Source organism: Dreissena polymorpha, chromosome 12, assembly GCF_020536995.1.
Source record: "Dreissena polymorpha isolate Duluth1 chromosome 12, UMN_Dpol_1.0, whole genome shotgun sequence".
NCBI lineage: Eukaryota > Metazoa > Mollusca > Bivalvia > Myida > Dreissenidae > Dreissena > Dreissena polymorpha.
In genome coordinates, this window is record NC_068366.1 from 16,378,981 (window position 1) to 16,406,445 (window position 27,465).

Sequence of the window (27,465 nt, forward strand, 5' to 3'; positions counted from 1 at the left end):
GCCAGCATGTCACACAGATGTGTAGAGCATATCTCATTTTGTGTTTTACTACGGCGGTATGGTCCGTTTTATGCTGGCACTTAATATGAAGCACAAAACCACACTGTGGCATCTTCTTTGAGTGGATTTTCAGATTGTTTCGTCTTGAAATTAACATTAGTGGTTCGTTTTATGCTGCTATGATCTTTAATTAAAAATCTGTTCAAAATGGATATTTCCAGATATTGAAATTCGTCACCCCATTTCTTTTTTCCCAACTCAATTTCTCTCAATTCTGCAGCGTATACATTTTAGACCTTCAAATTCATACGATGAACTTAGATAAAGAAATCGTTTCTTTCAGTTTTATTTGTTTGTGAATCAGATATTATTTCCAACTCTCCAGCGATAAATATATTGAGCTCAAGATCTTCAAACGATTAATTTTTACTGACATATTTATATCGTGGATATGTATGAGGGTACCTTTGTGCACATTTAACTTTATCCTGTGATTTTATTGCTATACCTGATTTTTTGCGGTTATCTTTTCTAATTCTGTGCACACTTTCCCTGTCAGATTTAGATTGAGATTCTTCATCAGAATTTGTTGAATACTGTGCAGAAGAGGAAGATGAGCTGTTAACTTCTCCACTAGAGTCACTATTATCCGAATCTGGTAACAACCCTAATGCAGAGATTTGTTTTTAGCAGGCTTTTTCAAAGTGGTATTCTTTCTTAAGTCTTTGATTGAAAGTTTTTCTTCCTTATCTTTATGTTTATTGTTAACATCAACAATGTCATTCTTTAAACTTCAAGAGTTTACTTTACCCTTCAGTGATTCCACTTTTGCCCTTTGCCGGTCCAGTTACTTTTTCGTCTCCTGGAAGACCCTTCTCCTGGTAAACTTTTCTTCTTCGTGCTTTAACCTTTCTAATTCCTCCTTCATCTCCAAAAGTTGCTTTTCATCTACGTCTTCTTCTTCGTCCTTTGGCAACTGGAGGACGCCATATTGGTTCACTTCCGCTTCCGCCATTATCTCTAAACTCCTAGTTTGGTTCGTTGTAATCCCTTCGAAAGCCCTTTCTTCTGCTTTTCCAGACGTGTGTAAGGTCTTGTAGTCTATCCTTTTTATGTCCCTTTTTGATCGATTGCTCATTATTTTTTTTTAATCACAATAATAACATTTTCATAGAGACAATGTTTGCTAGGGGAAGCAACTTTTTAAATTATATGGTTACACTACCTTAGAATTTCGTAACATCGTTCTTTTCACTGTTTACAAAATAATTGCTTTACACAAGCAAACAAAACACTAGGCGGAATACTGTTTAAATATTGAGATGACGTTGAGTTGTACTTTGTTTTTACTACATTTTTACTGTCATAAATGTTCAATATAGAGTAAATGATTGACAGCCGACAGAAATCTCTACTTGACAAAAGAATCCTGTCCACAATATTCCTTTCAAATAAATCGAAGTCACAAACGATAACAATGACTTAGAACACTAATAAAATTATTGTCTGGTTAATTTTAAACAACGCTGTGTGTTCGTCTATTACAAAACAAGTATGAAACATTCTTCTCGTGCACACCTGAGATACAAAATTGACCAATCAGATAAAGGATGAGTTCATATCACCATTCTAAAAATAGAATCTCGCACAGCATGACTTTTTGTCATGAAAATTAAACATTTTAATCCTATTAAAATTAGCCGATTCTCAGGTCGGGGCTGTTCCCGCTGTAGGCTCCTACGAAGACGCTGGAGCACACCTCGGAATACCATGATGGCCCTTGGTCACGCCCCACCGCCGTCACGCTGATCGTGTACCTTCTTCCGGCGTGCCCGTCGCAACCGCAGTCGTCGTATATGCCGCCGTTTCCGCCTGCCCACGTGAATATCGCTCCTTTACCACCCCGACCCTGTTAAATATAAACGATTTGAAACAGACGCGTTTAGTAAAGTTGTTCGTAAGATAACTATTTAATATACATGTATCTCTATTATTAGATTGAACATATTTTCAAACAAAATGTTGCCTAAGAAACGTGTACTGTATTTAAAACACAGCCGGCCGAGTTGATGTTAGTATATTTTCCTATTTTTGTTATGTGTCGCAAATAGTGATTGTGATTCAAAATGTGAACGTATTTATGTCAGATGTGCAAAAGATTTGGTCAAAATCGGTCAAGAAATGCCCACAATCAGTATATTGATAATTGACTTGATATACCAGTCGTGATATTTTAATCAATATAAACTAATCATTGTAAAAAAATACGGTATTTTACAACTTTTCTTTTCTTTATCGTCGTGGTTGCCAGTTCCTTTAAGACAACGCGAGAACACCAGTCTGTTTGATGGCTAGTTTAATACTACACAGATACAGCGATAGGCATGCAGCAATACAACATGGTAGGCGGGGTTTATCATGTCTGACGAGCTCATTATACATAAAAATTATCCCCTTTTAAATGTGTTGATCATATAATTATTTATAAAAAATCAATTCATAATACATTTAAAAAATAATATGAATAATCATTTTCAAACATAACATTTCTTGTTCAAATATCATCCCAGTCAGTGTTCTTATATAATAACTGTGAAATTACGCATAAATTGTCCATAATTATATATCGTTACTACACAATGATATAAATTCCTCACAGCTCATTAGCATTCACAAGTACCAAAATGTCCGAGGAAAAGTACTGCAGCAATAAATCTGATTACAGTGTAGTTACAATTTACTACTGATAAGACAGTCGTTCAGGCTGTCGCCTGTTTCTAAATGAATACCGACGCTCCTTTGTTAATTGATCATTTGAAACCAGAGGATCATTTTGAGAATCATTATCATTTTTATCTTTGTTCTCAATTAGTACCGGGTGGTCTGACATTAATTGGCTATGACACGGAGTCTCGGTAAATGATAGCGGTTCGCACGTTAATTGGATTGTGTCATTTTCATTTGAAGCGTTTTGCACGTCCGTAGCGCGAAGCTGATCAATGTGCCTTTTTCACAGTGTATTTCCGATGTCAACTTTATACATAAGTGGTCCGTCGCGTGAAACAATAGTGCCCTTTATTTATTTTTCCTTAGAGTTAGGCCTAAAATCTCGGGCAAGGACACTCAGACCTAAATCTAGTTCGCGAAATTTATTTCTGTCCGGAACTGACATTTTCATTTGTCGGTCATTCACGTGCTGCTTAGTATCAGGTTTAAGCAAATCCAACCTACTTCGCAAATCCCGACCTAAGAACAATTGTGTTGGTGTTTCGCCGGTTGTAGAATGCGGTGTGTTACGATATGTATGCAAAAAGCAATTCAGTTTCTGGTTAAGGTCATCAGTTTCGCTGTTCATTGCACGAATGCTAGATTTGAAAGAAGCGTTGAAGCGCTCCACAAGACCATTTGTGGATAGCTTAGCGACCGCAGTCCTTATATGGAGAATTTCGTTTCTTTTCATAAACAGTTGGAAGCTTTCAGATGTAAACGTACTTCCACTGTAAGAAACAATTTGTTTCGGTAACCCATATCTTGCAAATACGGTTCGCATGACTTGATTTGTTCTTTCTGTGTTCGTTGTATTCATTTCAATGACCTCAAGCCACTTAGAGTGTGCATCAACCATGACTAAGAACATTCGTCCTAGAAACGGGCCGGGGAAATCTACGTGTATCCGCTCCCAGCTAGAGCTTGGCCATTCCCACGGATGTAATTGGGCATACGCTGGAAACTTCTGTTGCATTGCGCAACAATTACAACGTTTGACCAGACTTTCAATGTCGGCATCAATCCCCGGCCACCAGACATAGTTCCGAGCTAGTCCTTTCATCTTTACAATTCCCGGATGGCTAGCATGTAGCAGATCGAGCACACGCGTTCTAAGTTTAATGGGAATAATAACCCTATTTCCACACATCAGACACCCACGATGAAGTTTTATCAGCGGGTCGTTATCTGTTTTTTTCCATATACAACGGGGCTGTCGTCAGGGTGATCCCCTCAGTTGTTATATTTTTATTTTATGCGCCGAAATCCTGTCTCTTAAACTCAGGGCAAATCCCAAAATAAAAGGAATTCAAATTAATAATACCGAATATAAGTTATCGCAATTTGCTGATGATACATCTTTTCTCCTGGATGGCTCTGCAGAATCTCTAATTGAAACCCTAGATGAATTGTCATTGTTTGCATTGTGCTCTGGTTTAAAGATAAATTTCGACAAAACTAATGTGGTTTGGATAGGAAAAAATAAATTCAGTTCTGAAAGTATCAAAACTAGTTGGAGTTAAAATGGAACCAGCAGACTTTCGATATGCTTGGTTTAACTTTCAATGTAGATCTTGACAAGATGATCGATCTTAATTACACAGAAAAATTGTCTAGAGTTAGAAAACTGCTTAAAAGCTGGTCCAGAAGAATATTAACGCCCATTGGAAGGATACAAGTAATAAAAACAATCGCTTTGCCAGTCTTTATACATTTGTTTGCTTCACTTCCCAATCCACCACATATAATGTTGGTAGAGCTGAATAATCTTTTCTTAAACTTCGTGTGGGATGGGAGTTCGAAAATAAACAAAAATATATTTATTAAAGAATATTCTGAAGGGGGCCTTAACATGATCGACATCTTTTCTTTTATAATTGCTCTCAAATGTTCTTGGATACGAAAGTTTATCACTGGAAATGGTAAATGGAGAAATATTGTTAAAATGACAATAGATCCCCAAAAACTTTACAACTGTGTTGTTCACTATCCGGAAAATCTAATACATAAGACAGACAATTCTTTTTGGAAGGACACTTTACAATCTGTTGTGGATCTCCGCAAAGCAGAATCATTTAATATAAAGTACTTATTACAAACTCCAATATTTTATAATCCAGATATAACGATCGGCAATAAAAGGTTTTTCTTCAAAACATGGTTTGAAAATGGTGTACATTTTATAGGTGATTTGATCAAAAATCACGAGTGGTTTGAATTGTATGAAGATATGTGTAACAAATATAATTTCTATCCAAACCACTTGCATTATATAGGTATTGCTGATGTTATAACTAAATACTTAAAGAAATACGGTTTGCTCGATAAAACACCCGCTCTAAATACGATTGCAGACTTAAACAATCTCGACTTTGTTAAGCCGTTCATTCCCCTTCAAGTGCTATCTATTTTAAAATATTAAAAAGGTACTCAGCCCATGTATAATATTGTGAAAACAAATGACACTTTACCTACATGTATGTCAAAATGGATGAGCATTTTTGAAATTATTCAGCTAAAAGACTGGAACCATATTTTTGGCATGCCATTTTCTATAACCAAAGACTCTACATTACAATGGTTTCAGTTTCGAATTATGCACCGAATTTTTGGTGCAAACTTTTGTATCAAATCAACTATAAATCATCAGCAGAATGCTCGTTCTGTCATAGTGTAACGGAAACAATTGAGCACGTTTTTTGGGAATGCACATATGTTAAAATGTTTATTGCAGAGCTATTCAAAGGCTTTGAGGTATTTGCTGACTTTATAAATGCACCCTCGTTTATATTAGGACATAAAAACACAAGTGTTCCTCTAAATCTAACATTCCTTCTCACTAGAAAATTTATATACATTTGTAAAATGAATAAAAAAATACCTACTGTTGTCGCAGCAAAATCATATTTCTCAATCCAGTATAATATTTTAAAGGATATGAATGTTTTCTGCAATCTATATTCTAATCAAATAACCTCAAATAAAGAATGGGACATTTTGTTAAGTCTGTATCGTTAGAAAATAATGACTGGCGTACTTTAGCCCTATATTCATAATTTCAATATATTTATCGAGAAGTATATCGCTAGATATGCATTTATTATAATAATATATTTACGCAACCGTGAGCACTGGTCTACGTTGCATTACTGTATATTGTGCATTTAGACTTGTATAATTTAGCTGTATAACCATTATTTTAATTCGTACACATGCACTATAATTTATGCAATTATGACAGTACTTTTCATTATGCAGTTATTAGCACTTGCATTATTATATATTATATATATTGATGATGTACGGTGTGGAGGGGGATGCCCTCGACCCCCACATACCTATTGACGAGGACAGTAAAATATATAGAACGAAAAAAAAAGTTTTATCGGCGGAAATAATAGCCTTTGAGTACTGGGTCATTAGCGTTTAAAGCCCAGCCCATACGTATTCTAAGACGAGTGACATAACTGGCTCGCGCTGCGTTTCGCGGCTAATTTGCGAACTTGATACAGGGAGTTGCTCGAATTGTGAAGTGTATTTCTTCTACATCATCAGAGTTATGATGCGGGTAGTCTGGACAACCCATCAACATTTGTATGTTGTTTTGTGCATTTGTACTCTATGTCGTAATCAAAACCGGATGGGTACAAAGCATATCTTTGTACGCGCGCAGCAGTTGTTGCGGGTATGCTTTTGCTTGGACTGAAAATTGATAACAGCGACCGTTACTAGACAAAATTTCCGACCGTACAGGTATGGGTAGAATTTCTTTACTGCCCAGAATATAGCCAACGCTTCTCTATCAATCTGCGCGTATCTTTGCTCGGTATTGCTTAATGCCGTTGACGCGAAAGCAATAGGGTTTTCAGAACCGTCTGTCATGACATGAGACAGTATTCCCAATATTCCTACCGGACAGGCATCCGTTGCCAGTCTAACAGGTAGATCTGGGTTATAATGCGTAAGCACGGGCTCAGAAGTGATCAGCTTTTTTGAATTTTGGAACGGGATCTCACATTCTTTTGACCAAATAAACTTGCAATTTCTTTCAAGCATCGCGTTGAGTGGTTTAATGACAGTCGCGAGATTTGGCAGAAACCTGTGGTAGTAATTGAGAACACCGAGATACGCCCTTTAAGAAGTAACATCTTTAGGTGTGGGTGTGTCAATCACAGCCTGCACCTTGTCATTACACTTCCATAATCCATATTTGTCGATCTCGTGTCCACAATACGTAACTCTATCCTCAAAGAACACACATTTGTCTTTGTTTAGTTTTAAACCAAACTCGTTCAAACGACAAAGATTTTTCTCGAGGTTATCCAAATGAGACTGATCACTGTCCTCTGTCACGATCATGTCATCAAGAATGCATTGCACTCCAGGTATTCCTTGAAGTATCTGGTCAATTGTGCGTTGCCAGATTGCGGGAAGTGACGATATTCCGTACACACATCTGTTGTACCAATACAGCCCTTGATGAGCGTTAATGGTCAACAATTCCTTGCTGTCGTCGTCGACCTCAAGTTGGAGATACGCCTGGCGAAGATCCAGTTTCGAGTATTTCTGTCCGTGTGACAGATTCGCGAAGATGTCCTTGATCCTTGGTAGGGGGTATTTGTCAACTTAAAGTGCTTGGTTGACTGTAACTTTAAAGTCCACAAATTCGAACATCCTGTCCGTTACTTTTCAATACTGGAACGATTGGCTTTGCCCATCTGCTGGTATTTACCTTCGAAATAATACATTGCCTTTCAAGGCTGTCGAGTTCACGCTCTATTTTCGGTTTCATAGAGTACGGAACTGTCCTTGCTTTCAAGAATCTGGGTTACGCGTCTTCTTTTAATGTAAACCTGGCTTTTATGTCCTTCACTTTTCCGATACCTTCATCGAAAACAATTGCATTGTTTTTCAAAATTGTGTTTAGTCTGTCTTTTACAATATCTCTTTCGATCATGTTTACGGGAACAATGCGTTGCCAGTCTAACTTGTTAGCCGTTAGCCAGTCTCTCCCAAACAATATAGGATCAGTGCCTTGAACCACACAAAGCCGTAATTGTGTTGATTGTCCATTGTACTTTACTGTTACAACCTTGGTACCTACTTGTTTAATGATTCCCCGGAGTATGTCTTAAGTACTGATTTCGCGGGATCTAGTGGTACATTTTCGAACCGTTTTCGGAAATCAATTTCCGACATAAATGTCACTGCCGATCCTGTGTCAACTTCCATTCATAATATATGTCCGTCAATTTCAGGTGACACTGTTATTTTGTTGCCTCACGGTTCACAGAATTAATAATCAAAACATTGTCATTATCTGTGGTGTTCAATGCATTTTTGTGTTTTATTTTAAAGGGGCCTTTTCACAGATCTTAAAAGCTCCAGTAAAAAATCAAGAAAAAAATAAAACAAGGAGAAAAAAGTAACCGGTACCAGGGCTCGAACCAGTGACCCCCGGAGTCCTGGAGTTAGTCTGAAGTAAAAACGCATTGGCTCTCTCGGCTATTCCGCCGAGTATACACTGAATAAGTATTTTATACCTTATATAAGCAATCTTCGTAGTTGCGTAAATTTAAACGACAACAACAGAACTCTCCAAATTATTCAATCGTTTCGCGTTGCAACGCTTTATAATTTTTAGGTTTTCAAATCGTCAAAAGATACATATAATGGCTATATTGGACTATGGTAAATATTTAGTAATACTGTTTCCTCACAAATATTATAACTAAAACGAAAATTTACGAATCTGAAACAATTTTTTTTTCAATTTTGTCAATTTACTAAACCACGCAAAGATCCCTTTAAGACATATTTTCTGAATGTGTCCTTTTGTCTTGCAAAAGTGACATACGGCGTTTTTAACCGACATTATTGTGACATATGGTTGTTCTTCCCACAGTGAATACTGTTCGGTTTGGAAGTAACTTGCACCGTTTCCATTTTAGGCGGTGGTCTTGTCTTTGTGTGTTTACGGTAAGCAATCCGTTGTACACTTCCGGTAGCTGCCGACGACTGAAGTTCTGCGGCGTCTTTGGTCGCTGTTTCCATAGCAGTCGCAATTTCTGTTGCTTTAGCGAATGTTAGGTCAACTGTTAAAAGCAACTTCATTTGTTGTGTTTCCTCACGAAGACCGCAAACGAATCTGTCCCTTAATGTGTCGTTAAGGTTGTTGCCAAAGTTACAAAATTCCGCCAACTTCCCTAATGTTGCCACATAGTCCTTGATACATTTACCTGTCGCCTGATTTCGTTTATGAAATCGAAAACGTTCGGCCATGATCAGTGGTTTTGGACTAAGGTGAGTGCTAAGCAAATCACACAGTTCCTTGTACGTCTTCTCCGACGGCTTTGCCGGCGACGTTAAAATCCTGAGGAGACAATATGTCCTTTCCCCTAGGAGGGTCAGTAATCCAGCCACTCTCTTTTCAGCTGCAATATCGTTCACAATAAAATATTGCTCCAGGCGTTCTTGATAAGAAGTCCACGTTTCCGTGTTACTCTCAAACGGATTAATGCTTTCTATTTACGCTATTGCCATGAATATCACAGATGAAATATTCAGAATTATGCACAATACTTCATTTTGAAAGAAAGGATAAAATTCCCAAAATAAAAACTCAGCTCAATCCTCGTCGCCAATTGTTGTGTATGTGGGTTTAAGAAAACGCGAGAACACCAGTCTGTTTGATGGCTAGTTTAATGCTACACAGATACAGCGATAGGCATGCAGCAATACAACATGGTAGGCGGGGTTTATCATGACTGACGTGATCATTATACATAACAATTCGCAACACCGACATGTGTATGTATACACTGTTAATGACAATATAGATGGTTGCAACTATTTAATTTAAAGTCAACACTTTTATAACTGCAGTTTTAATGGTTAAAGTCCGGGGAACGAAACCGGGACCTCTTACTATCAAGGCTAGTGCTCTATAGAGTTTGCTAACCCGACCGCTTACAAGCGAATCACCAATCCAGCTTAAGTTCTGTGCACTTACATTTTCAACTATTAAGTCGCAATTCACCTTCGAATTCGAGTCACATTGAAAAGTGTAAGCATTATCCCGAAGACCCATCGGGTAAATTGAACGTGCCACGGTATCCCGTTGGCACCATTGTCGTAGGGCGGTCCCAGTTCGGGATTCTAACCACTGATTTCCCTCTATCAGGGCGAGTGCGCTGCTTAGTGAGCTTAACCCATGTATGCCTAATGGACTCTCCCATCCTTCTAAATTGTATCAATTTATTTCCAAAGTTACGGATGTCTAGTATTATTTATTCCTATATTTAGAGTATTTCTTACAAAATTTCCTTTAAGCAATCAGCGCAGACCCTGATCAGACGCCGCATCATGCGGCGTCTCATCTGGGTCTACGCTGTTTGTCAATGCCTTTTTTCAGGACGCTATGCATAAATGGGTTAACATGTCGCTATATCCCATGTTGAGTTCGGAAACGTCAAAGGCCAATATGTATGGTCTTAAGTGCGTTATAAATGTAATGAGCTCCTTTCAATTTAATTTTAATCTGAGCCCGAGAAAACCATCGCAGGTGCATACCTGTAGACTGTGTTTATTGCACTTGAGAAGTTAGGAGCCCCTACAAATCTGCACACAGGCAAGCTTTAAATCGGGATTTTACGGTAAACTGGATTAAATAAGCAATTAATGGACTCCCTGTTAATCTGCGTCCATGCAACATGCATATGTACTTACACGGTCTTATTTGCATTATAGAAGTAATGAGTCCCTATCAATCTGAGGTATGTTTTGCATTAAATAAAAAAAATAATGGATTTGTAATGTGGAAAACAAATGTTATCTGCACGCAAGTATTAGTCATAAATTCGCAAGAAATAGTTAATTAAATTAATCTATTATTTACTCAAATTCCCTTCCATGCCTGTATGCCGTTTAAATATGTAGTGTTTTTATGTTTCAGTTTTAAATAGATTTATTTCGACACTCGAAACTGTAAAAGCTTGTAAAGTGACTTCATCTAAGATTTTGTAAGCAAAATCCAAGTTTTTATCTACGATTCATGTATCAAAAGGAAACTGGTCTGCATTTATTCATTTTATTTATTATATTTCCGTGTTTATGATAAAAACGATGAGATCTACAATTAAACGTAGTTTAGACGCACGGAAATTAAATAACTCATACAATGTTTATTAAATAAAAGCCAAGATGAAATTGTTGTTTTATGACTTGTATTTTTTTATAAACAACTTAACGCTCGTAAACCATTATTTCTAATTTACATTTCTTTCGAAATTTTACAACAACAAGTATCACGCAATACATCTTCGTGGCAATAAGTAAGTACAGGTAAACGGTTCAATCGGTCCGTGGCCATTGATTATTACGAGTTTAGTCTCGGTCATTGATTGTATTTATTTTTACAAAAGCTATAAATCTGATTGCAATAGTGTTCTTGTAAATTTTTATAAACGTATGCACGAACTTATTTTGTTCATCTTAAATGCTTATGATCGCCGATTTAACTATCAAAGTAGATTAATCAATTAACAAACTGGGGGTTTAAATAAGCGGAGGGGTAATATGTTAACATAATCATGTATTTGGGATAATCGGTATTCAATTTTAATTTGTATCATAATCGTATTTCAAGCTTTTTGAACTTAAAATGTGATAGGACCTAGAGAAGCAACTCTCATATAGAAAATACACCAATAAAAGTCCATTGCCCTCTGGAAACATTTTAGTTAGTTATTTTTTGCCCGGACACATACTTAAAACTGTCGTGTGATTATAACGGTCACATCCGTAGCAAGTATATTTTGTTTTATTTAACCCATTTATGCCTAGTGAACTCTCCCGCCTTCTAAATTGGATCAATTTATTTCCAAAATCAGGGATGTCTAGTATATTTATTTCTATATTTAGAATTTTTCTTACAGAAATTCCTTTAAGCAAACAGCACAGACTCAGATGAAACGCCGCATCAAATTATGGCTTGTATATCCGTCAAGAAGTGTAATTTCATATATGAATAATTGCAAATAATGTAAACATTGTGCAGGGAACAGATAAGTATTTAATCCGCAAACGCATGCAGCGAAGCGCATATTCTTAATTTCTTATACATATTTTTAATCATGTGTTAATTTATAAATAGTTCCTTACCTAACACATCAAGTTTGAAAGAAGATAATGTTTCTCCATTGACTTTTTCACCATAAGTTCTGATCATTACATTATTAGCGACACACGAAAATGTCCCAGTATGATGTACTGATTGAGACTGGGGTATTATGAAACACAGGTGGTTAGCGTGTGGCTATGCTATTAATTAGTGAAAACATCATTTTGAATGATAAATAATCATATTATAACAAAAAATTAACTTTTCTAAAAAAAAAATTTTCACTATCAAATATATATATAACAAGGTATGCAACTCAAAATCAGCCCAAAACGGGGTGCATCGCTTTGAACAGCCATATCTTCATCAATTTTGCAGCGATTTTCACGATCTCGGTCTTATTCAACGCAGAAATGAATTTCCTTTCTGGAAATGTATATGTCTTGCAATATTTTTACAAATGCTGGGTCAACTTTTAAGAAATAACACGATACACAACACGCATGACCCAGTTGACAGTGATCATGTATTCTTTATGAATGAAATCTCCAGTTGTAAAGACACACCTACGCATTGGACCAATGAAATCACTCGTATGTTTAAAATGTCAGTTAGTTGAAATGTATGTAAACAAAGGTTTCAAACGGCGCTGGACAGTTAGTCTTGATGCAGAATGTTACGACAAGAACGGTAATAATGTTTTTTCATACGTTTTATTGAATTATGGTATCGAACTACATGAACTTTATAGGGAAGTTGCCCTTTACTCCGTGAAGATTTCAGTCTTAAAGACAGCATGATCACTGTCAACTGGGTCATGCGTGTTGTGTATCGTGTTATTTCTTAAAAGTTGACCCAGCATTTGTAAAAATATTGCAAGACATATACATTTCCAGAAAGGAAATTCATTTCTGCGTTGAATAAGACCAAAATCGTGAAAATCGCTGCAAAATTGATAAAGATATGGCTGTTCAAAGCGATGCACCCCGTTTTGGGCTGATTTTGAGTTGCATACCTTGTTATATATATATTTGATAGTGAAATATTTTTTTTCAGAAAAGTTAATTTTTCGTTATAATATGATTATTTATCATTCAAAATGATGTTTTCACTAATTAATATCATAGCCACACGCTAACCACCTGTGTTATGAAAGTATTTATGTTTTCAACGCTTGGGATATTCTAAGATACATACATATAACATTCATAATGTATTTAAAGACATAGCTCATACATTTTTTTTTGAGAAAACAGGTTGAACCAGAATATTGTGTCACATAACTTGATTCCCTGCATGTGTCTTGTTATTGATTTATCAGTCTATTGCTAGATAGTAGTAGATAGCTGACCACTGGCAATCAGTCTTTGATTAAACTTTAAAGAAGCAACAGGTATTACCTTTGGAGTTAATATCACGCCTTTTAAATAAGTGATTAACGAGACCAGTTGTCTTTACATATATATATGAATAGCTACAAAACATAAAATGTTGCGCTCTATTTTTAGGTTCTGGATGCAATATGGAGAGCCTAACACGGCAAAGAAATCTATCAAATTGACAGATACGGGGGTTCACCCGCCTGTGCATTATTGTTATTACGCCGGAGTGTCAAACTTAAAACTGTTTAAGTGCGAAAATGTGTGTCCATGCTGTCGGTTATACAGTTTTCTGAGAGCAACACAATCTAAACATATATATTGAACTCCAATTTGTTTCGGATTTAGCCATCATTTATTGGTGTCATGAAGCTTAATCAAATCTTTTTTCATTCGTTCCAATACGAAGTGAAACAATGTTTGCAAGAGTAAAATATCTCGGCTTTCTTGAGCAAGTCGAGCAAGGCAGTTCAAGAGCTTCACTGTCCGCTAATGAGACCACGAAGCATTGTACCAGACGGCGCCGGAAATGCGAATAGATGGCCATAATTGTCATTACTTCCATTTTCAAACGACGCGGCTCATTTGACTTTTGGGCGGTGTATTTTGCAACCATTTTCTTGGAGTAGACAATCGAATTGCGCTATTGAGGTGAATATGTGGTCAACGCCCATAACATCATTTCAGTAAGGCATGTTTCAAATTTAAAAGCAATGTACATTTTGTAAAATAAAAATGTTTTTATTCTTACGTTAAAAGCAAGTTTTAAAAATATCTGACGTTTACAGTCATTGCATAACACAACACGTGATAAAAAAACTCAAATACCTAAGAAAGGCTACTTTTATAAAATATTATATGACGTGACCATTAACTCGTGTCTTATCTTATTTGTCCGCAAACCAGTACACACGTTAACAACTAAAGGTTCTTTTTAAATTAAATTGCACGTTTATTTGCTACCGATTGTGTTTCCATTCTTAAACACAATGTGTCTAGCACATTGGAATAGTTACCCGGTATGTAATTATTTGAAAATATATTCTCATAACATAAAGGCGAGTTGATAATTTAAGTGTGCATTCATTTTATCGTTTTATGATTGGTCATATAAAACATCGTTTCAAAAGCGGCAGAGCGTGATCAGGTTACCATTGACTCCACTGATTCACCTTTAAGCATGATAAGGTGGATATTTTAGTATTTATTTAATAATTGATCATGATTGAAATAAATGAACACATCATAAACAGTTTTGTATATAGAATTGTTTGTTTGTTTCGAAACACACTTGCCGTTGGGCCTTTATTGTTAAAGCATGCGTTTGTTATATACTAATATTATGATGTGCACACTGTATGTTTCTTAACTGCTTAAAAAGAAAAAAATACACGCACATACATTTGTATTTATTATTTATTGTGCAAGAATGATAGTATGTTAAAGATGCTGAATCTGTAAAATAATAGCCTTCTTTTGCTAAAAAACGCAAACTTCTCGAGAGATATACCTTAAGAATTACTATTCCTAAAAGATATGAAGTCATCTTAAAATAAGGAGTTTTAAATTGCCAATTAATCTTGTTCTTGTCTGCCAAAACAGCAATATACTTATATTTCGATGGTTACCCGATTGCTGCAGATTGAGCTATTCGGAACTTTCCGTTTACGCGCATGTACGTCTACGTAATAAATCCGTAGATAATCGTCAAAGAGGGGATTTTAAATGTAAATAAACAAACCGAGAACTGGTTTATTTCAAAGTTTGAGTTTTTGAAACTTCTCACATTGTTTTACAAGTTTTTGAAAAAAGTATTGTCAAATGAAAGGTAACAGAAAACCACCTTGTAAACTCAGTTGCCTACTAACGGGTTCAGTGTGGCGGTAACAATCGAAACTCCATTAGAGAGCATTTTGCGGTGTAAACTCCTAAGGAAACAAATCAAACAGTGAATTGAGCCTTTCTATCATACAGTAACTAAATAGGTAAAAGGGGCACCTAGGACAATGGCCACTATAAGGAACCTAATTAAATCTCGTGCATTTACCGACAAAGGAATGCTAAATATATATGCCAACTCCGTAAAATTCATTCAGTCGTTTGAATGATAAATTAAATGTGCACGAATTATATCTCTACACTATTAAGCAATGACCTACTCATATAAGCTTTCAACTTGTGAACTATGAACTAAGGACGCATGATATACAATGGAACATGGCTTTCTTGATCAGTGAACTTCGTACCATATATCAAGAATGTACATGTACTTATGTTTGAGTTATTGATATCGGTCTTACACACAAACCACCACCACTACGTAGTTAACATTTGGTAGTACTTTTTTTAAAATATGATGTTTGATGACGCTACGGTCAAGCTGTAATCTGTTTCAATTGAAAGCTCGTTTTATAAATTTGACATAAGGCATACTAAAAACAATGACAAACATTCTAAATAATAAGACATACGACCTATTTTCGCATGTCGCGGGTCTTATCAAATCTCATTGCGAATTGTAGATGGCACATTTTAGCGCAATGCTTTTCGATATAAAATTGAATTCAAAATAGCAAATAAAGCAAACTGGCAAATAAGTTAAGGCTATTCCGGCGTTCGGCGCCGATTTCAAAACTGTTGTATTGATAGTCAATTAAATCTTCCTCTGACGATTTAGGAACCGAGTACAGACCCTGAAAGTCTGCGATATTTTTTTTAACGCGTTATTGTAACTGGGCCACACTTTGTTTCTTTTTTTCATTTGAACATGCAGAGAGTAGTCCGTGATTCCTTACACTGAACAATGTTATGTCATGTACGCTATGCACAGAGACAGTGATGTAATTAAAGTTTAAGGGATTTCACTCGAATCAGACTATAAAATATTGGAATGTATTCATTCGGGTCGTGTAAAGGTCATTTAAGGTGAAAAGCTGGGTAAAACAGCTAAGCCATAAAAGCGCATTAGTGTTTTATACCGATGTTAATGTCGGAGACTGGTTGACACCGTGTGAACTGCTTTGGAAAGAAGTAATACACCAACAACACAGTACGGGTTAACAGCGTTGTCTTTATGACTACCTAATTCTTGAGTAAAAAAGTATTGCTCGCAGATTTAGTTTTTATTTATTTTCATCAGTTATCTCATTGTATATTTTTAATTCGTATATGGTGTCAAAAAACAACAACACAAGTTTTATAAAGGAATTTCCATCAAGAAATTATATTCTTATTGTGATATGTATTCGACATTCCAACAATATTCATTTAATATGATGGTGATTGGACATTTTATTTTATATTAACTGATTCTCGTTATACCATTTTTATCATATTTTCTATGCTTTTAGAACGTAAAAAAGGGACATGTTGTTGTTATTGTGTCTAAGTTATCTCTATATCATAAATAGGATGACAAAAAAAGCACACACATCTCGACCTTTGCGTTAAGACACACCTTTCATTTGAATGGGTTGCGTTCATTTTAATCTTGCGATGTGAAAAGCTTAAACGTAATTTTGAAAAATGAGAACTTTGCGTCTACAATTATGCAATAGCGAACAACTTCAGTGCCTTCAGAGCTTTCATTTACACAACACATATGTTGGTTAACTAGAAACAGAGATGTATTTGTCAGAAACACAATGCCCCCTACTGCGCCGCTTTAATTATTATTTTTTCATCATTTGGTGTGTACAGATAATTATTTCCCTTTAAAGCTTATTACTTCCTTTGGATTTGTTTTTTTTGCCTTTGACCTTGAAGGATGACATTGACCTTGACCTTTAACCACTCAAAATGTGCAGCTCCATGAGATACACATGCATGCCACATATCAAGTTGCTATCTTCAAAATTGCAAAAGTTATGGCCAATGTTAACGTTTTAGGACGGAATCACGGACAGACAGACAGACAGACAGACAGACAGACAGACAGACAGACAGACAGACAGACAGACAGACAGACAGACAGACAGACAGACAGACAGACAGACAGACAGACAGACAGACAGACTGACTGACAGTTCAACTGCCTCCCCCCCCCCCCTACCGGGGGCATAAAAAACTGAGCAAGGATTTTTTCCACTCATAGATTTGCACAGGCTGCTAAAACCTACAAACCATATCTGGCACATTATGCATATACATCGAAGAAGTGGGCACAGTCTCAGCAACTGCCTTGATGGTCTTAGTATGGGTCAAGTGTGCAGCTGAAATGTCAGTGATATATGAAATACATTTTAGTATGAACAGAACACAACGGAACAATTATTGTGTTTACTTACGCATATACCAAGTCATAGTGATTCATATTATTAGACATTCATGCAGGCGTGAAATAATTGATAATTAAGAAATTAATACAGTATGCGTTGGAGTGTTGTGTGTTCATATAAACAATGAAGTGAGTATATAAACCATTGTATATACGTAAATCAGTGGTGACAGGTAAAAACAAATTACATTACTATCATAATAAATTATATATGTTTATAGAAATCAGTGTAACAAGGAAAAACGTTCATTCCATTCTAAACAGTGGAAACATGAAAATAGTAAACGTTGAGTTAAATACAAAATGCAATAATCTCTTTTCTTATGAATATGAATATTATGCATACGGGAACAAACCGTTTTGCGAGTGCTTATTACACGTATAATAAAGTGGCTGTATACTTGACATCATGATGTTTTCTCACACATTAAAGTTTCTTATCGCTTATTCAATTATTAAATGGTAACGCAATTTCTAGCGATGACTATGCATCCAATTTGAGTTCCACAATCCAAAACGCCAAGCAGGAAAAAAGGGACAAATTCTATTGAGTTTTTTTATGAATTGCAAATGTGAAATACAAGATGTCTTCGAATTTACAAGACCGAAATACTTAGAAAATGTACATCACATTAAATTACTGAGAAAACAATAGATTCCTTTTCATCGCGTAATCACTGTATGCCTTTGTCTTTGGTGAACAGCCCGAATGAAAGAAACTTAATAACACAATGTTTGATTTGTTGCGTTGTTAAATATTGTTTGATTGTTATGTACAGAGACAGGAAATACATGTATTATTTCTATGATTTTTCTTGTTATTGTTTTTACTCGTGGATATAAAACACATTATCTGGTTGATATATTTATTTTGCTGTATATAACATAGATGTCTTTTTTGCAAGGCCACATCAATTGAAGTATAACACTAATAGCACCATCTAAATGGTTTTCAACAAAATAACAAACACCATCTTAAGGAAGTCGTCTATGATTAACAGATCCGATACGCACATGCTTTAAAGTCGCAACATATTTTAAGGATTACAACTGTTAGTAATATATTAACGATATACTTTTGAAACAACACGCATGCTCGGCAATCAAAACATACATTTTTGAGTATAAGTGTACATTTATTAAACGGCATGAGTGTGCTCATATTTGCGTATAACAATATACTTTATGCTACTCTTTTGTCGATTTGGAATTTGTGTAATATCAGATGTATGCACTATTCACCGCCTTTATTACCATGTATTGCTTATAGCTCAAGATTATAAGCCAGGTATTAATTCATGAATCTTATCAACGTATTTATTAGAAAACTATCGTGTTTTGATAGGAAGGAAAAGTTATAGATAAACGTTTTTTCAAATGGTTGGAGATTCATAATTTAACAATATCGTGTAGTATTCCATATTTTTTCCACGTTCACATTCAAGTGTCTTCATGGTGCCGTACTGCACTATTGAAGTGGACACAAACATCCAATAATTGTATTTTTTAATTGATATATGCGTTCAAGATCCGCACGTATAGAAATAAAAAAGCACACAGGTTAGAGCATAGTTTGTAACGTTCCACGAACAGAGCGACTTGTCGCGATAATTGAAAGTCATGATGCGGGGAGATCATTTTGAGAAGTTAATTATGAACTAAATTGGAATTAGTTCACTTCCATTGGTAATGTCATCTTACAATTACAAACTCCTCGTGTGTTGTTGATGAATGGAGATAAATTTTAACCTTAAAAATATACAATTTATAAAATATAGTGTATTAGAAATTTAAGGTACTATATATCATATATATTTCTATGATATGATATATGTCAATACATCTATGTTATGTTTTTAATTGTTGACTTATATTTTTCATACTAAGCTATAAAAATGACATGGTATTATATAATATTTTATTGATAGAAGTTGATAATAATCATGGTGAGAAGAAAATATTCGATGGTTCCCCCGAGGAAAAAAAATTCATGTGTAGTGATGATTTAATTCTGTGCTGAACAGAAAAAAAACATGCAACGCTAAACAAGAGCCCTGAAGTAAGTAAATGTTTATTTGTATTTGTTATTTACAAATCAGACCACGAACCCGATGCCAGACGTAAAAGATAACAGGGTAGCTCCAGACCAGACTGTGCGAATGTCGCTTGTCGCATTTTACCCGTGTTTGCACAAGTCGGATAATTTCTTTCTCGGCTATTGCTCTGCTTCTTAAATACATTACTTTAATTCAAACGATGTGAAATCATCGATACTTTAAAAGCAATTAACATTAATTCGATAAAAAACTTGAACGTTTTTAAAATAACATCGCTTTTAACGAGTAGTTCTGGATTAAAAGGATGAAGCCTTAAAAGTCCGATGTATACACGAAACGCTTATTACTATATATTTCATACGGGTTCTATTTTTGATTTCTCATTTAGAAATGAATGCATACATGTATAATAATTTACGGCAGTGATATGTCACTCAATATGTATATAATCTTGAAAAATAAATGTCCAGTCAAATTATGCCACTTTGTTAACATCTCCCGTTTCAACTCCTTACTGTGACCAGGAAGACCTAAACGTAGAATTTAATTAAGTACTGTATAGTCTTGTTATTTCCCCTTATATGCATCCTCTTTTGAAATTATCATTTTATTGTTAAACTCTAAATATATAAACAAAGATCTTTTATAGTACTTAAATATACATGATTTCGTAAATTGTCTACCATTCTGTGGGTATACATGAATATCGAATACAATCAATCTTTTTTAAAACAAATATCGCGGTTATCTACACTTTGATTAACTTAACCATTACTTGACTAAAACATGTGCACTCAAAATTGTACTAGGTCAAGGACAATGTCTCGATAAGCAAATAATGAGCTGTTCATATCGACAACTTATGGTGTAGTGTTTTAAGTAGCTGAATTGCGCAGTTTGCACAGTTTGTAAAGGAAGTCCTGGGTTGCAATCGGTAATTGATCCTATTTATATGCAACTACCGCAATGAATGCGGTCATTAGCGTGGAATAGTGCAGCTATTATTAGTTTTAAATGAAACCTTTTCAATACCCGAGTTGGTTCAACAGCCAATACAGATTTAAATATCTCTTCCGCCTTTAGCACGCTATGCATTCAGTGTCATTAGGTGCGATCTGTGCAAATATTTAGTTAATCTTCAGGTTAATATTTTAGGTGTTTTTTCATGGAAGGCCGGTAATATATTTGCCAGACTAAGATATCGCCGATTTAGTTTAATGCATCAAAACCACTTGCATTCATGATAGCACAATCACAAGTCCATTAAATAACAATTTCAAGTCGATTTATAAGAATAAATACATTAAAAAAAGTACGAAATGGCATGTTTGCATACATTAATTGCGTCATCCAAAACACTTTAAATCTTGTAGATTGCTCATGTATCACATTACTGCAAACAGCAAACAGGTTCGATAAACCGTCGTCAGTAACACATTTTTGTAAACAAATTACATTTTCGTCAAACCCGCAAACGGTAAAGCTGCCACTAAGGCAATAGACTGACACGTTCTTAATACTTTGGCTTAAGAGTCGTTACTCTTACTGGTTTACGCATTGTAATTAGTTTTTCGAGTAATGATTGGCATAGGATAAGGCCTATTGAAATGTCTTAAAGCTACAAGAAACAATCCGTAAAGCAGGTGGAAGTCAGTTATCATCAGATATGAAAGAGGCTAAATTGATCGCATACTTGTGTGGTTTGCATGTCTGTGCAATTATAAAGCTGATCAATAGATAAGGACGAGCATCCTGGATAACCAAGTGATCACTGTGCTATATTGCTTACTCAGCCAATATTTCAGTTGCCATTACACAGATCAATGTTTACCAAAATCACCTGCCTTTGTTCTATGGTCTGTTATAACAAGATTGGTGCGCGCATGCCCTATCACCTGCAAGGCAAACACAATGGTTGACTCAACTGAAGTGACAGCTCAGTCACACTTTGTCATGACAGCTGATAATGTTCACATGAATGCGCTTTGAACAGTTCATACTGTTTGCATTTTGCTGAAATCGGGTATAAGTACTGTGTGTTATCTTAAATGTATAGATATGCGAAAAACCAGAAAAATTATCAGATTGTTATTCTTGACCTTTACTGGGATTGGTGACCAGCTGTCTAAGCGACCCGGTTAGCTAACTCGGTTAAGCAATCGTCCTGAAAGCGGGATTTCCCGGGTTCGAGTCCCGGACTGGCTGCACACCTTTCATCATCAGGCGACATCTGGTAGTCTGTTATTTAAGGCAAATGATTGATTGCCCTTACAATTCACGTGAATATGTTCAATACTGCATTTAATATATACTCATAATTAAATCTGCGGTCCCTGACTAGGAACGGTCAACGAAAAGACTTAATGTTGTTAACAGGTTGAAGGAAACCCAAACCTGAAACTTACCCGGAACTAGTTCATTTACATAAACATTTGAATATTTATCTTTTTTTAAATTAACAAGCAAGATAAAAATAACAGGATTTAATTTTCATTTAATTGCTCAGTGGTTGAGATACACAAGAACAACAGCATTAACACTTTTTGAGACGCGATATATTGATTAAGTACAATCAGAACGGCATTTTATGTTAACATGTTATGTTAACTCCAACATTTTCTTTTTCTGACCAAACGTAAACACTGGTTTGTTATTTTTCACACAAGGAATTTGATCAATAACTGGGATACTACACAACAACACTTACATTTTAGGAAAGCTAGATACTTCATTTAATACAACTACCGGTATATAATAAACAAATGTAAGCGTTTGAAGCAACAACAAAAAAATAAGTATAAAGGTATGTAACCACATTGAATGCAAATTATGTTAAAAATAAACGATAATTTATATAAAGTAAAAAAGTCTTTCTACAGTTTGTGACTTTTTCCCACAAAGCATATCATGTTTGAGAGAAGCATAGAAATAAAATAACACAACTAAAATATATGCCATTAATACAAATTATCACATTTCAGCAGTATGTTATGTTCTCGTATATTCGTGCCCCTTAACTATGTATTTCGCGCATGCGCATACAATGACAAGTATTTTTAGCATTGTATAACTTTTATATCCTCAATAAAATACTATATCAGTTTTAAACCATCTGAAAATCGTCTTTGTTAACATATTTACTATTTTTTCAACTCGTGAAGGTGAAGGCCAATGATCTGCATCATCCAGAAGATTATTCTCATTGGATTCGTGCTCCTCGCTTGACCGCGTTCTAAATGGGGCTCCGGTGGGGAAGTTATTTTTTACGTAACGGATTGCAATGTCCTTTTTCTAAGACACAATTGAATGTGTATTTAATGATGAAATCGATTTATTTTCGAATATAAAATTCCAAATAAGAGCAGGGATGTAAATATTTTTAACCATGGTTACTTTCAACAAAACAATGCAAACGTGTTTATTGAAATATAATTGTCTCACGCGTCTTGCATATTGAGTTACAATACCCTGTCGGGTACCTCTCAGTGCTCCGAATTAAATAGAGCGTGGCATTCCTTAGAAATGCTTTTGCCACTTGCACAGAATTTCTAAACTTCTTTGTTTTAAGTGCTGGCGATTTATAATGCAGTAATACTCTGCAATGGTATTGTTTACCACCATTTAAGCAATATCTATGTTTGTGTGGAACATTTCTTGTTTAAAACTCATTTTCTCGGCAAAATAGTCAGCAGTTGTAAACGCTCGATTTACTTGAATAGAATCCTGACACGCGAAGTATTTGGCGAGAGCGAAAACGACGTATTAAATTGAGCACGAATCCAATTAGAAGACACGAAAGTATGAAAACGAGGCATATACACATTTCTTATCTGTGGTACATTGACTCATAAAAATGATCATTCCCCAAAAATATTATTAAAAATCATAAATAAAAGTCATTTGACATTTAACTATGGCCTTGACATTTGACCGACGGCCTTGTGATTTATACACAATTCATTACGTTGTAATTGGACATTATAGTCTAAAATAATCAATCCTTTATAAGATCTTAACAAGAAACTAGATTTCATAAACGTTCACGACCACTCGTGTTGACATGGATCTTTACTTTCGATAAATCGGCCATATTTGCGACTCAGGGATACGTTTCATCAACGATTTACGACTAGTTGTAAATTACGATTTACATAAATTACGATGTTTCAATGAAATCGCGTTTCATCAAGCAAATCGTAAATTAAAATTACATAAATTTCATACATAAATATACGACTGGGTAAGGGCACCCGTAAATTAACGTAATGGCGGTCGTTTTTGTCATCCAAGATGGCAGGAGACGAACAATTACCAATGCCAAGGCTTTTAAGGGAGAGATTGTTCTCGAAAACCTTAGAGATGAGAACATTGCTTCGATATATCGTCTAAGTAAGGGCGGAATAGAGCGATTGTTGGTTTTGATCGGGGAAGACATAGCACCAACTTGCCGGCGAGCTCATCCCTTTCATTCCGTCGCTTAGGTATGTAAATAAGGCGAAGAAATCATTGATTTAAACAAGTATAATGATAAAATTGTATTTATTTTCAAATAGCAAATAAGTAGCATTTAACCCAAAAACTTGAGAGTAGTTGCCCTTTGTTTACTTAGCATTTGACAACTCGGATTTTGCAAAATGGTTGAAAAATAAGTTATTGTTGTATCTTTTCTTAATAAAAGCATTCGATGATTACCGTTATTAGTTTAAGCATTTATTGTTGTGTTTCTTTACAAATGACTTTATGTTAAACTCATTCTATTTTGTGTCGACGTGTACTTATCGATGACTTTAAGTGCAGACTGATTTACCCCACCCGCTAATGTTGAACTTGTAGTTGTTCTACTTCCAATTGTTATGATTGAACAATACTTTACCTCGAAATTGTTGATTATAACATCGTGATCATGAAAATGAATATGACATCATGATGTTGTTTGTGTTTGCTATTTTTAAACAAGTTATTGTATTGGTTAGTTATGTAGATGCTGAGTAATGGTACCTTATGTATTTAATAATTGTAGAAAAATCAGCTTAATTGTTTCTATATTGTTCTCATTTGATTACAATGTTGTTCGATCGGTCATTGTCAGCTCGGATACTACTTACCTGTACCCCGGGTACTCTTTAAGTATACTTACATGTAGAGCTAACCCTGTTACAGTTAATTATTAACTTAATTTTCTTTAATATAGCCGGCAATTTAATGCTAAATGGGTTGTTGTAGGCTTAATTTTTTTAATTATGTTCACATTAATGTCATTTTTTTTCTCAAATAGTCTTTATAACATCGAAATTTATACTCAAAAAGCATATTGATGCAGTTTTTTCAAAAGGTAAGTTTAATTTAGATAAACAATATGGCTTTACATTTATCTGTAGTGCACTGTACCACATCGAATTTTGGGCAATAATACAACTCGGGTACAGTCTAATAAGGACCGGGTACGTTTAAGTATATTAACCTTACCCGAGGTACATGCAAGTATGCTTAATGATACCAGGGGTACATGTAAGTAGTACCCAAGCTGTGAATAACCAATCGAGCGTGAGTAAAGTAGATTGTACCTTATGTCTTTAATAATTGCAGAACAATTACCTTATTTATTTCTATATTGTTTCCATTTGATTACAATTTATTTAGTTGTCAAATTCAATTCTGCAGTGCTATAAATATGCACCCCCCATCCCAAAAATTTATTTCGTGCATATTGATGGGGCTTTTTTATTTATTTACTCCTTTTCTGCATTCCTCCCTTTTGTGTTGGTAATGTGAACATGAAATGATGAGCACTTTCATGTTAATGAATAACTTTTATTTTTTTTATAGATTTTGGCATATTGCATATTGCCAAGGGAGATGTTTACTGAGGATTCCATGCCATTAATATGCAGGCTGTTGCTGATGCCAGCATGAGGTAAATGTAAATACAGTGTTATGATTCATTACCTTATCATTAAATTTGGTATTAAAGCAGATAAATACCATAAAAGGTTGAAATAAGCGTAATGCTTATCATCTTTGACATCTAATAATCATTAATAATGATCATAATAATCATAATAAGGACTAACCTGATGACCCCTTAACCTCATCCCTCCCATGCTGCGGAACAGGCCTACAATGACCATCTATGTAGAGGGTGGGTAGTAGAAAGGGCATTTGGAGTGTTGAAATCACGAGATTGGTAACATATTATATAGGTTGTGAAATATAAGTCTTATTAGTGCGAGATCAACTTACCACACAGTATTTAAATGAAGTATTAGTGCCAATCTCTTTCTCACAGTGTCTTAAATCAAACGTAACGTCTAAAGCTTGATAACGTACAACTTTAATAATCAAATTTTAGAATTTATATGTAAAGTAACTTTTATAATAACTGAGGGTTGTTTGCATGTGTAAATATGATGTTTCATAAAAAAATGTCCGTTTAAATAAACTGATGATTTATTCATTTTATTTTAAATCTTAAAAATTCATTTTGCTTATCATCAGACTCTATGTATGAAATATTGTTTACTAGTGCATTTAAATGATATTATGCATTAATAGTGAATACAGGCACAAATAAAGTGTTTTGTAGGCTATATATTATATATAATTTATATTGAAATTAAATTAATGTCAATGGTATCAGGACAATTTAGTCACTTAGACAAATGTCTATGTTAAAGAAATACATTTGATATTTGTTTAGATATCTGCATGCCACTGGTGGATGTTGGCCTTTCAAGTCCAATAAGTGCTGTGAAATATCAACTGTGTACATGCCCCTGCATAACCTGTGTCTGGATTCAAACGTTCCACTGATAGAGGAATTGGTTGGAAATGAGATGGAACCGGAAGTTATGAACAACACACCAGTACATCGAGCAGCATGTGATAAGAGGCAGCAGCTGATCAAACTGTTTCATAAAATGTGTTAAAAATTTATAGTTATAAATGTTATAAAGTGATAGATGGCTCGAGTCTTCTCTGAATAGGCAGAGCTACACTACTCAGCCAAATGGCGTAAAGTTGTGTCATAGCTGATTTGGAAGGATTGGTATTCCTGGTCGTCTAGACACAATAGTTACAACAGCTGATGTTTGCATGTTTTATAATTGTGTATGCATAATTTGTCTAATATTTACTTCAAGGTTATAGGTTTGTGAAAGAAAAAAATGTCAATGTTCTGAGGACCAATAACAAAAGTTATGTGTTAGGTATTACCAAGTGCTTGATTTAATATTTATTTTAAAGGGAACTTTTCCTAAATTTTGGCAGATATTCAAGTTTTTCATTAAACGCTTTTATATTGATACATGTAAACACTGGATCTAAAAAGCTCCAGTAAAAAAAGAATACAATTAAAGAAAGATAAAAAGTAACTCCTACAGGGCTCAAACCACTGACCCCTGAAGTAAAAGCCTCACACTAAGACCACTTGTCCGTCCATGTTGATACAATGAGTGATGTATTTTACACTTTATATAAGCAATCCTCATCTCGTCACAAAATATTACGACAACAAGTGAACTCTACAAATTATTCAATCGTCGAGTGTTGCAGCAGATAGTTGCAACGCTTTAAAATTTTCAAATTTTTAAATCGTCAAAAGTTGCATATAATGGATATTTTAGAGCATGGTAAATGTTCAGTATTACTGTTTCCTCACAAATATCATAACTACAACAAATGTTTGCGAATCTTAAACTTATTTTTTTTAATTTAGTAAATTTACCAAAACTGGAAAAGGTCCCTTGAATATTGAACAGTTATCTGAGCTCCAGAAAAGATCATATACTCAAGGTACTTTTCCCCATTAACAATTATTCAAGTGATATTTTACCCACTGACTTTCGCTCTAAAAGGTGTTCTCTGTAA

General features: G+C 34.9%; 1 protein-coding gene and 1 long non-coding RNA gene across 2 annotated transcripts; one reads left to right on the forward strand and one right to left on the reverse strand.

Annotated features, from left to right (window-relative positions):
- Window positions 1–1,696: 1,696 nt before the first annotated feature.
- LOC127852394 (uncharacterized protein K02A2.6-like) lies at window positions 1,697–21,829 on the reverse strand. The gene is made up of 4 exons (XM_052386351.1): window positions 21,810–21,829; window positions 8,969–9,139; window positions 6,913–7,369; window positions 1,697–1,909 (listed from the first exon to the last, which is right to left on the reverse strand). Exons 1-4 carry the CDS (start codon window positions 21,827–21,829, stop codon window positions 1,697–1,699), a joined length of 861 nt encoding a protein of 286 aa, XP_052242311.1.
- Window positions 21,830–25,658: 3,829 nt separating this feature from the next.
- LOC127853603 (uncharacterized) lies at window positions 25,659–26,555 on the forward strand. Its single transcript, XR_008036691.1, has 2 exons — window positions 25,659–25,738; window positions 26,297–26,555. It is a non-coding gene; the product is annotated as an uncharacterized LOC127853603 (long non-coding RNA).
- The last annotated feature ends 910 nt before the right edge of the window (window positions 26,556–27,465 follow it).

Bases quoted from the DNA above. Each gene is read 5' to 3' on its own strand.
- LOC127852394 (XM_052386351.1), bottom strand. From the start codon at position 21,829: ATGTCGCCTGATGATGAAAG. The intron at 7,370-8,968 runs GTTGGCGGAATT...CCCCCTACCAAG, and splicing joins TATGTGGCAACATTAGGGAA to GATCAAGGACATCTTCGCGA. The intron at 1,910-6,912 runs GTTACTTCTTAA...TATATTTAACAG, and splicing joins ACACACCCACACCTAAAGAT to GGTCGGGGTGGTAAAGGAGC.